Source organism: Poecilia reticulata, chromosome 20 (genome assembly GCF_904066995.2).
Source record: "Poecilia reticulata chromosome 20, P_reticulata-male-v2, whole genome shotgun sequence".
Lineage (NCBI taxonomy): Eukaryota > Metazoa > Chordata > Actinopteri > Cyprinodontiformes > Poeciliidae > Poecilia > Poecilia reticulata.
Genome location: NC_088849.1, coordinates 18,525,114 through 18,537,200, shown reverse-complemented (window position 1 = coordinate 18,537,200; position 12,087 = coordinate 18,525,114). Strand labels below are relative to the sequence as shown.

General features: G+C 41.1%; 1 protein-coding gene across 2 annotated transcripts in view; it reads left to right on the top strand.

Moving 5' to 3' along the window:
* Positions 1-12,079, top strand: part of LOC103456871 (collectin-12) — a 34,552-nt gene extending 22,473 nt beyond the window's left edge. For both annotated transcript variants that reach the window (XM_008396697.3, XM_081601516.1), the window contains exons 3-10: positions 1,730-1,852; positions 6,296-6,382; positions 6,467-7,510; positions 7,589-8,074; positions 8,893-9,029; positions 9,126-9,235; positions 9,936-10,081; positions 10,175-12,079. In XM_008396697.3, coding sequence (XP_008394919.2) covers positions 1,730-1,852; positions 6,296-6,382; positions 6,467-7,510; positions 7,589-8,074; positions 8,893-9,029; positions 9,126-9,235; positions 9,936-10,081; positions 10,175-10,185 — 2,144 coding nt within the window. In that variant the 3' untranslated portion in view covers positions 10,186-12,079. The remainder of the gene's footprint in view (positions 1-1,729; positions 1,853-6,295; positions 6,383-6,466; positions 7,511-7,588; positions 8,075-8,892; positions 9,030-9,125; positions 9,236-9,935; positions 10,082-10,174) is intronic.
* The last annotated feature ends 8 nt before the right edge of the window (positions 12,080-12,087 follow it).

Below are 12,087 nucleotides of genomic sequence, written 5' to 3'. Positions count from 1 at the left end.
CTGTCTGTGGTGTTTCTACTTGAACCAGTCAGACATCAGGTTTTTAAATAATTTAAATCAGAGGTCAACCTGTGAATACAGACATTTAATAATCAGGTAATCCTCTTAATTGCCAGTTTTTGACACCTTACTCGTAAAGATGTGCCACATCTAACTGAAATTGCTAACTAGCTGTTACCAGTTTTATACAAATCTGATTTCTGATATTTTACTCCTAAAGAAAGTTTCTGTGAAGACGAAGAAATGACTGAGATGATTGGAATTGTTTAAAGATGGAAAAAAATCCACATTTTTCTGGTGGTTAGCTCAACTTTCTGGTGTGAACTTCTTTCAGTTTCTCAGAAATTTGTAACACGACTTTAAATGTACAGAAAATATGCTCTTGCACAACCCGTTCAGCTTGTGTTTGCAAATAAGAACAAATTAACAGAGTAAAACCCAACCAGTGGTTATAGCGGCAAATTAAATATGCCTTTTTTCTGCCATGTTTGAGATTAGAAAGGACCCAAATGCAGTCATAAACTGTAGAGTCTGAGGTTTAGCTCTCAAATTATTTTGCACTTTGCCTGAGGAAACATGATCTTTAATTTTTTTTACTTTCTTCGTTTTGGGCTTTTACAACGTTGAGTTTAGATTTAAATAATGTCGGAACCTGATAATGACCAGCTCTTAATAAACTACTTGACCCAAATCCATACATTAACTGTAAATCAGTCAATCAACAGAAGAAAAAAAACATGGATGAATATAAAATCACCTATTATGTTGGTGATATCATCTGTGGAAGATTTATTGTTAAAAAAAAAAAAGAGCTGTTTCTGTGTCTCCCAGGTCCAACCCCCAACTTTTCACCATAAACCTTCACTTCCCGTCCTGCTGGAGCGGGCGCTTAACTGACTCCTAACTCTCAGTGACCATTAACAGTCCCTTTACACCTATAAGGACAAGTCGTGCTATTAACTTTGGCATCTAAAATCCCAGTGGGATCTAGCAAAAACCAATCAGTGCTGCGAGTGTAATCTATTGAAGCTCGGCCTCATCGCTCTCGAATAGATGTGCACGATGTATGATTCCTGCCGGCTCGACTGTTTTCAAATGCTGAGTGACGGATATCTTTATACTACATCTAAGAATCGTCAGGAAGTCCTACTCCAGGTGCATAAAAGCTAGAACAGCCCCCCCTCTGCACTCACACACATACGCACTTGCCCTCCCAACCTCTCCACTCACACAGACACACACTTCCTGAATTGAAAATGAAATGCAGCTGTGTTCCCGGCAGCACTGTGGATCTTGCCACTCGTCTGTTATGAAAAATATCCTCAAAGAGGAATATTCCACTGGTGCCCTCGTAAACCAGGGGACCTTGATTTGACTCTGATCCTGCGAAGAGGAGGAGGAGGGGCCAGAGTTTGTTCTGAACAAAAGTAATTAAGGGGACTTTGCTGAGTGAACCATGAGTTCGGGGAAACAAGCATGTTACTGAGTGTAAACAAGGCAGTGTCGGGGAGCAGGGGGTGGGGGGGCTGTTTTTGTGTCCCCTTTCACCGCCCGTTCCCGGAGGGAACTGTTGCTCCCTTTAATGTAGACCCAAGGGCTGTTTATCCAGATGTGGGACTTCCAGCTCCCCTAGTGGCTTTCAAGCTCCAACAATATGTCCATGCTAAACTTTTTTTTTGCTCCAGTATGAAACACACTAAATCATGTGGTTTTCATTGTTCTCACCCAGGGATCCAGGAGGGCACCCAATGCACAAAGTGTAAGAATGAATGGGCACTGAAGACCTCCATAGCTCTGCTCTATGTGCTGTGCACCCTACTCACTATTGCTGTTGCTGTTCTTGGATATAAAGGTGAGATGAGTTTTCTCTTCTGACAGTTTTTCCTTTCATGCATATTATATCATTTCGTGCATATCATCAGTGAAATCAAAATGTGACCATGCAGTAAATAGTTATCAAAAATCTGTGTAATCTATAATTTTGTTTTCAAGAAAGGCATTCTGAATAGAAACCTGAGGTTGCTTCCATGAACACTTTTGCATGTTTTCTATTTTGAGACTTTTCCGCAGAGGTTCTGTTCTTCCAGCTCACCAACGGGGAAGCTTAAATCACCGCGCATGAAAACTTTAAAGGGCTAGCACAATGACCTGTTTTGTATTAAGTCTTAGATGTGTCTAGATTTCCTCGGGGTGGTTTATGTAACCCCGTTTCCTTCCTAACTGACTTATAAAATAAAACTGTGTGATTCAAGATAGCAGTGAAGCAACTGGTTGGTGACTTTCCCAGCTGCGAGCGTAAACTAGCCTAAAAGGCTGCAGTACGGCAGGTCAAAACTTCAGCAAATGAAGTGAGAAACAGAAACGCTTACATCTGTTACGGAGGTCTCCGGATTCCAGCTACACTTGAGGTCAAGCTGCATCGAAACAAAGCAGCCGCACCGATGCGCTTTGTGTGGGTCAGTGATGGAGAACAGAGAGAAGCACACATGTTAAGTGCATATAGGGGTCTGCGTCTTGCTGACATAACCATCTGGAGGTTGGAGTGCATTTGAACTGTGTTTCCTTTGACAGAGCAGCGCCTTCGTACAAGTAAAAACTCAATTCTAGTGGGTTCTGCTGAAGTTGCACTCAGTTCACCCGATGCCCATCTGGCAACAATTAGACCTGCATGACAACACGCAGTGTGGAACAAGAAAGACCGACTTTGCTCAAAACGTAGGGGACTGTCGTCGTACAGGCGGTCAAGGCGCAGCGATAACCTCTAAAACATGTTAAGTTCATGCCGTTTATACCAATTGAAGTAATGAGGGCACATGTGGGAATGTTTAGCACAACTGCAGCAGGGACATTACGGGTTCAAACTTGGAAAAAGACTACAGAACTGATTTCTGAACTGGAAAAAACAGAATCGGGACGTTCAGCTCAACAAAGCCTTTAAGAGGTTCTCCAGAGGTGTATGCTTGGGGGGGGTGATGGAAAAATACTGGGAGAAGGTTACGGGGTGGAGACAAATGAGCTGAATACAAAAAAAAAAAGGAAGGAAAGGCAGTCACTCAAAGCTGAAATTTAAAGGGCCTGCTTGCACAAATTACAAGAATTCAATTACTTCTTGAGGTTTGTAGGCCCAGAGATTGGCTTGGCTAAAGTGCGGAGGTCTAGAATTTTTTTTTTGTCTGCACAAAAAGGATGAAGGAGGGAAGCAGGTTTTTTTGTGTTTTTTTTTTTAAACAAATTCTACTGAAATTCTTAGAGACAGTAAGGCACATGAAAAGCAACATAGACAAACAGGAAATATGGTATTGTGAACAGATTTTCCCTTTTCTCACATTAACATTTAACTTTTAAATAAAAGAAACAATTTTAGCAAATCTACACCAATGTGAGAAAAGAATTAACCCCTTGCTGAATCATGAATAACTGCAGGCTAAAAGATGTAAAAAAAAAAAAAAAAAAAAAAAAGGATCACATCATGTCCTATTGAATGAAACAGAAGAGAAACAAAATTGCCCATCTGTCTGCAAAGGGTTGCCAAGTCATTTTAAAAGAAATGCATTTGCATTGACCATAAAATGACACCACGTGGAATTTTTGGACATCCAGCTTAGATGTTTTACAAGCTTTTCACCTTCAAAAATCTCTCCAAATTGGCCAAATAACTGTTTGTTTAAAACTGTAAAAAATAGTCCCTATAATAGAATGGCAACAGTACTGTAAATTCAAAACCCAGAAAACAGTGAAGTTTCCTACTGTGGGGCTCAGTCCTTACAGTGATTGGAGTGTGATCAATAAGTGACCTCATTTTTACTGTAGGCGATATTTGATTAATCTGTTCGACAACATGGGCAAACATTTCACACATAGACCTTAGCTTAGTAGGTACACAAATGTAAACCAATCAGCCTGAAGAGCATGACTACAGGGCCTGCATAGCTGCACACAACCAGGGTGGGCTCAATGATACGTTCGATTTCATATCGTACACTTTTGAGAACAGGAACGAAGAACTTACACTTAAGTTTATCCTGGAGATTCATCAGTGTTAGAAGGTTGTATTTCCAGGAAAGGTGCGGTGAGTCGTGGTAATGGTACGTCCCCTAAAATGATTCCTGCGATTGTTATTTTTGTAACTCTAACAGATTTGAAGTCATAATTTCCAGTCGTGATTTACAGTGTATGAAGACGTGCTGAGACAGAACGGTCATGTCATACTTGGCCACCGTGAAGGCCGCTAGTGAGACAAAGAGCTGCTAACAGGAGGCCTCATTATAATCGTAAGCTCACTGAACACCAAAGGTCTTGGCTGCATGATGAGAAATCTAATATGTTTGACCTCTCGCATTTACAACGTAGTAGAAGAAAATCATTACATTTAAGGAAACAAAGTACATTATCCTCTAATTTAAAAGATTTTCTAGTGCCACAAAACCTTGAAAAATCAAACAAGAAAGTTGGAAATAAATAAATACTAATATGCCTTTGCATTTTTCTGTGGCAGATTGGTGATTTTTTAAACACCAAAACTCATCTTCAGAGACTATAGCTAATCAAAATTATTAATTATAAATAATAATAATTGTAAAATATTTGTACCCCCAGCAGCTTAGATGTCTCTGGTCATGCCTGCAGCTGAAAAGCTACCTGAAGCCTCCAGTAAGAAAATAAGTTGTTTTCAGTTTATTGCATCAGTGTTGATGGCCGAGGAGTTAACCTCCAGTTTATATTTTTAAATTCAAAGAAGGCAAATAGTTAAGTTCAAAGTACCAACGGTCTGCTCACTAAGAAAATTGCAGATTGCATTTTTCATTCATCTTCAAAGAAAGCCTTATGAAATAATTATGTGTTAAATAAAAGTTTGTCTTGTAAAAAAAAAAAAAAACTTCATCTGACTGGACCATTGCAAAACTTGATGTACGCTTGGAATCACTGTGATGCTAAAAGGAAATCATTTGCTTTCTAATGAAGGTATGTATTAAAACTGAATGCTACTGGGAACAATTCATAACCTCATCCATCTTTGCAAAAACCATAATTGCACCTGATGAACCGTAATCCTATGTCACGGTAGACGTGGTGGTTCCTTTGGTGAAAGTCAGTGTTCAGTTTTTCTGCCCAACATAATGTTTGGAACTATACCCCAAAAGTTCATGTTAATTACCCCAAAGAAAAAAAACAAAAACATTTCTTCAGCAAAATTTTGGAAGATTTCTGCCAGAGGTGGATGTTCTCTTTGGAATAAAATAACTATGACTCTAAACTCTGCTCCTTAGTCTAATCTATATACTGTATATGCAAAAGCTGTTTGTCAATCTCATCCTGTGTATGAAAAACAAAAGTTGCATCAACAAACCAACATTTTAATCGGGGTGTGTGGACTGTTAGATACGCTCCATTTAATTTGAACAACAGCAATTTACAAGGCTCTGTGAATGCTCTCAGATTTATGATAAAACAATGGGGTGAAGATGAGCGCTTCATTTACCTTCAGGATGAAACTCAGGAAGTAGTATTCTTGGCTCATTTTGCGGCATTATTGTCAGTAGGACTGCAAACGCAACTTGTAGCTAGGCATGCATCAGCATTATCCTATCCCAGCATCTTGTCTTTCTGGTAAAAGGCTTTTTGTACCTTCCGTATTTCTTAGCTGCTGGGGTAAACAGTCTCCCGGTAGAAAAACCCATGCTGCTCCCAGTTGGAGGAAGTGTCCCCCTGGAGAGGCTGGTGGTAGAAGTGGGCTGCATCCCTGGAATCCCAGACGCATTCCAGAGGAAATGAACGCTGGTGTCGCCTGTGGGGGCGCAAAGAGCCTCCCCGCAACAGTGTCTGTCTCCAGTGGGTTGTCTTTGATCCATCTGTTTACTGAAGAATTCCCCCCCCCCCACACACACACACACCCTGATGTCAGTTCCTGTCCCCCAGGGCCCTGGCCTGTGTCCCTCCATGCAGCCTCAGCCTTGGTCCAACTCACTGACCACCCAGTATTTTTGCTGAGTCATTGCTGCTTCTTCTATTTGTCTTTTCCTCAACACATACATGTGTTGTGCAATTTCTAAATTCCTTTATTCACCTCTTGTCTTTTTTTGCTTAATGTAAGCAATGACTTTAACAAAGTCTATCTTTATTACATGCCTACAAGACATGCAGATGAATTCCTGTAGTATTAATAAGATATTTTCATTGGTTCCTCTCTGAGCTCTTTTATATGATGATGTCTGTAGCTGGAGGTCCTTCTGCCTTTTAGAAGTATGATCTTATTATAACACTAAACTTTATGTTACCCCCTTTGTTTTCTTTGCAGTGGTGCAAAGAGTCGACAGTGTGTCTGAAGGTATTGCAAGCTATGGCGGAAAGATAATTGCAGTCGAGACAGATCTAAAAAAGCTTGGTACGTATTTACTAGTACGCAAGAATACAAAAGTGAGATATCGGACAGATTTCTGCATTTCAATGTGCTGGTGGTCATTTTCAGATGACCAAACGGAAGAGAAGTCCGAGAACACCACCACGGAGATTCAGGCTTTCAAGAGCAACGTCTGGACCCTGCAGAGGCAGCTGTCTGCGGTGCAGGAACACGTCCACAGCGATCAGGTCAAGCTGAGTCAACTGCAGAGCATTGGCTCAGAGATTCAGAGCAGCCAGGGCACCATTCGGGGGCGTCTCGGCAGCAACACAGCCGCCCTGCGTTCGGTAAACGGCACGTTGCAGTCTTACGGCAACATCATCGAGAGCCTGCAGGAGGACACGGCCAGACTGCAGAGGGAGCTACAGCAGCAAGTGAAACTGCAAAGCCAGGCGCTTCTCAGCATCAGCAACCTGAACCTCACTCAGGCCCAGCAGAGAGGCCTCATTGCAGCTCTGCAGCGGGTCGTCGATGAAACCAGCCAAGCAATTCACAAAATGCGCAATGACTATCAGAACCTGGAGCAGACGGCGCGTCAGACACACTCCGACGCCGAGTGGCTTCGTGGGAAAATGGAAAACCTGCAGGTCGTAGCGAGCAACGCCTCGACTCTGGCTAAAGCCAACAACGACAGCCTGGAAGACGTGGGGGCACAGCTCGCTTTTATGACCAGCCAGCTGCAGAACACCAGCAGGCTGGCTGAGGGTCATGACCAGACGCTCAGGGAGATCATGGACCGGCAGAGGGACTTCAGCAACCTCACGTCCGCAAAGTTCGACCGGGTAGAAATGCAGGTGGATGAGCTGGAGGAAACTATGGACCGTGTTACGGGCAACATGAGCCACACCACGCAACTTCTGGGAGCCATAAACTTGAACCTCAACGACTTGCGCAGCTGCTCCGAGACCATCGGCCGTCACTCAGATGTCCTGCAGAACCTTAATGACAGCGTGTCAGACGTCAGGATGGATGCATCCAGCCTGAGATCACAACAGGAGGAGCTGGCAGCCCGCTTGGATAAGGAGGTCACCAGCCTCTCTATTGTCATGGAGGAAATGAAGCTGGTGGACACCAAGCACTCACAGCTGATAACAAACTTCACTATTTTACAGGGTGAGTAATCGGGTGAAGCCTTTCTCGAACTGCTTTTGAGAATTTTTCCTAACTTAAAATTACCTTTTAAATTTGAAGGCCCGCCTGGTCCGAGAGGACCAAGAGGGGACAGAGGACCTCAAGGACCACCTGGTCAGACGGGAACCAAGGGAGAGAGGGGTGAAAAGGGACTTCCAGGAATCAGAGGATCTAGAGGAGAGCAGGGTTCACCGGGACCACCAGGTCTCCCAGGGTTAAAGGGCCTCCCGGGTGTACCTGGAAGTCCTGGACCGAAAGGTTCTCGAGGGTCAGGAGGCAGAGCTGGACCTCCAGGAGCTAAAGGAGAACCAGGACAGGCTGGTCTTCCTGGAAGAGATGGCCAGACTGGTGTACCGGGACTGCAAGGACCACCGGGCATCCGCGGACCAATTGGACCAGCTGGGGAGCAAGGCCCAAGGGGTCTACCTGGACCAGTTGGGCCCCCAGGGCCTGTGGGACCGCCAGGGCTACCAGGAATCCCCATTCAAAGTCCAGCAGTGCCTTTTCCACAGGAAGAGGCAGTTCCTCATGCACTAATAGCCCCAGGTAAAACCTTTTCTCTTCTTTAAATGCTTCCAAACATTATCTTGTTCTCCAATGGCCGGTTTATGAAGATTAATGTGTAAATTTTCCTGAGAGTGACTCTTACTTGCTAGGTACTCACCTGGTAGCAAATCTCCTGCACTGAATGTGAACTGGAATATGCAGTTTGCTATTTTTAGTTAATCAAAGCAAACTCTTATCTTTGCTGATGACAACCCAGTTTCTCCAAAACTCAGTCTACGATGTTGTGAGGTCGTTATTTCTTTTTTAGTTGAGAACGAATCTCTAATATTTACTGTAATAATCTTGAAAGTTGTTCCCACCTTTTCCACATCCTTAACATTATTTGGAGACAAATGCAAGGCTAAAAGGAAGTTTTGTTTTCCACTGTTGCCACATGCATTCTCAGTATGTAAACGTTAAAGATGCAATGCAGTGAAACTGGCCGCATGCCGCTTCTGGATTAGGGGCTTCTCTAAATTTAGTAGCTTAATGAAGTGCTGAATAAAAAAAACAACCTTCCCAGCTGGTATTGTAAACTGATTCTTACAGGACTGTTTTGTAACTTGAGTGAAGTTGGAATGTACGTAATGGAGCTTGAATCTTTCCCTATGTCTGTATTTAATCTACTATATAATTTTCCTCAAAATAAATTGTTTTGTGAAGTGACGCTTTGTAAAACTAAATTGAATTAATGAAACTATACCCTAAAAAGAAGTTAAACCATTAGCATCTGATTATTAGTGGTTGCACAATTTTCCATCAGAGAATAATCTGGTGCATTTGCCTAACTAATTATGGAATCTCTTAACGTTTTGCAGGTTGCCCTCTTGGTTGGGTGAACTACAAAGACAGGTGCTACTACTTTTCCAAAGATCTGGACAGTTTTAATGATTCAAAAGCTAACTGTGAATCACAACTGGCAACGTTGCTGATCATCAGCGACAAAGAAGAACAGGTGATGTGTATATGTGGCCAGCAGCTGTAAACACAGTCAGAGCTGCTGTTGCGAGTTCAACTTGTGACTGATTGTTTTATTTTCCCCCTCATGTAGAAATGGTTGGAGGGGCAAATAGTTGGAAAGGGCTACTTCTGGATTGGTCTGACGGACAGAGAAGAGGAGAATGTGTGGCGCTGGGTGGATGGAACAATTCCTGCTTTCACGTCAGTGTTAAATCATCATCCAAGAGTTTTTTTCTTTGCTTCCAGAATGATGTAATCCCAATTAATTAAGCGTGTTTTGGCATTGATATCATGTACAAGTGGTGTTGTATGTTTAAAGTTTTATATCGTTACTACGTAAGCATTGTGATTCATTATGTTTCTGACTCTCCTGATTTGGCTTTTAAAGTGACCTTCTCAAGGTCTGCTTTAAGTCCATTTTAATCAACATATATTAAACTGAAATTTCACAAATATCCCAATACAATTCATTTGTAGACTATCTGCTAAACATTTATTCCAATACAAAAAAGCACAATAAAATGATTTATAAATTTAAGAAGATTAAACTTGTTCACTGAAAACTAAGGCATAATTTTCTTTACAAAACAGTTCAAACAATAGATCAAAATTATTTTAAAATGTGATCCAATTCTCTTAACATGCAACATGTAAAAAAATAAAATAAAGGGTGATAAAAATATATAGAAGACCCTAAAAACATATTAAAGCTAAATGTAGTGATCTAAAAATCCTTGTTAACACTGCAAATCTGAAGCCAAAAGTGTTCCTTTTCATATTAAAAATTTCTTTTCGGAGGTAAACTTGTGCTCTTTTTCCACCTGCCTCTCACTGTGCAGTTACTGTAACTAAAGACTGTTGTAATTATAATGTGTGATGGCCCCCTGTTGTCCACTTGCAGGAAGTGGAAGCCCGGACAGCCTGACAACTGGGGCCACAGCCATGAGTCGGGGGAAGACTGTGCAGGTCTGATCCACGAAGGTCTATGGAACGATTTCTTCTGTGAAGATCTCATTAGCTATATCTGTGAGAAAGAACTGGAGACCTGTAAGTCTGCGTCAGTGTCTGGATTTGTATTTACAGCCCGACTTGCATTTAGGCAGTCATTTTTAAGGGTTGCTCTTGTTTTTGTCTTTACAGCAAAGTCATAGCAGTTAAATAAAGGAGCACGGTGAGCAGCTCAGCTTCGTCCATCCAGCACTGATTGACTGAAGGGGCTTGTGGACAGTCTGGACGGAGAGCGGAAAGAGACGATTTTGAAAGGAGACTCGAGTGCATCATTACCAGCAAGTGCAATACAGCAGGACATCCAAATGGAGGAGAAACTGTTTAAAAAAAACAAAATCAACAACTGATTTTTCTATATAAAACATGTTATATACCTGTATTTGTACAACTAAACACCTGAATGTTTGTTTCATTAGCCAAGTTTTATAGGGAAGTATAAGGGTTATAAAGGTCAAAAGGATTGTAATTTTGTATAATTCAGAGATTACAATTTGCAAAATGATAAGTAAAAAAGAGCACATAGCAGACATACTGTCTTCAACAAAACGTGTATCTAACCTCATGAATGTGTATGTACTATTTTCATTTAAATACAAATATAATGAAGGTACATGTATATGGAAAATGCCACAATCAAATTAATTGGTGCCTAATTCAGTCAGGCACCGATTTCTTCTTTAAGGTCTCATGTGCCGATTGTGAATATAAGGACTGCAGCACATATGAGAGAAAAAAAAAGCTGTAGGTTGTTTGCTGGAGCTAATAGTTCTGAATGTTATAAGAAGTAATTATAAGATTCTTTTTATTTGGGCATAAAGTCATTTGTACCAAATCTTTATCTGGTTGTTATTGAACTCAAACAAGAGCATCACAGTAAAGCTGCATCCTAATACATTAGAATGTGATATGCAAGTTTCATTTATTGGGTTTGAAGGTGAAGATCATGCAGATTCATTGCAGAAGTGGTTTATTCTAAGCAATTTTTTATAATTTTAATAACTTAAAAATAAAAACATTACATGAATGTATTTGTCCCCGTCCTACAGTTTTGAACTTAGTACTTGAGCCCAGCTGCTATTGTACGAAATACTACATCAATCCAGCGTGGCATGGAGATAATCATCCTGTGGTTTTGATGAGGTGTAATGAAAGCACATGCAGCTTTGACGGCTGCGTTGCTGGCTCTGGAGAAAGAGTCTTGTCACTTTTCTCCTTGGCTCACGTAAGGCAATCCTGGTATTTTTCCTGTTCTTCAGGAGTTACTTGGTTTCCTGGATGTCTGGATCTGGTGGTTCTTGCAGCATTAACTCCAGCCTTAGTTCACATCCCAGAAATCTGCCTCAAACAGGTTTTTGAACTTTGCTTTAGAGTCCTCTATAGGCCGTAGTTATTCTTGTTGCTTGCTCACCTCTTTCTTCCAGTTTTTCCTTCCACTTAGCTTTCCAGTAATATTATGGGATACAATACTTTCCCTTCCTCCTCACACTAGATCCAAAGGATTTCTACTATTTGCAGGACAGCTATCAAGTCAGCAGTTTTCCGCATGACTATATGCTAGGACTTCATATATTTCAGTTAAAACCCTTTTTATTATCAGTAAACCAAAATTACACACTTAACAAAATTAATTGCCTGAAATATACCCCACTGTCTGTAATGAATCTATATTGTAAAGTATCAAGTTCTGTATTTTATAACTGAAATAAATATAATGGCATTTGAATTTACCTAGCTGTACCTGTACATGTTGGCTGATGCATTTAAAGACCAAAAAAGGTTTAAATGCTATTACTGAATGAGGGAGAAATAGCTCTTTTTAAATAGTTGCTCTGCCAAACAAAAATTAGAGAGTAAAGGAAAAACTGGCTGATCCTAATCTCAAGCCAGTCGACTGGTTCATCTCTAGGACTGTCAGTATTAATAAAACACATATGTTGAGCCTTTCTACTTGTAGAAAATGTGCTTTTTTTCTGCACTCAGGTTTAAATTACAAAACAATGAAGGGAAAACCTCACCAATAAATCCATTAAAACATAACGGCTGTT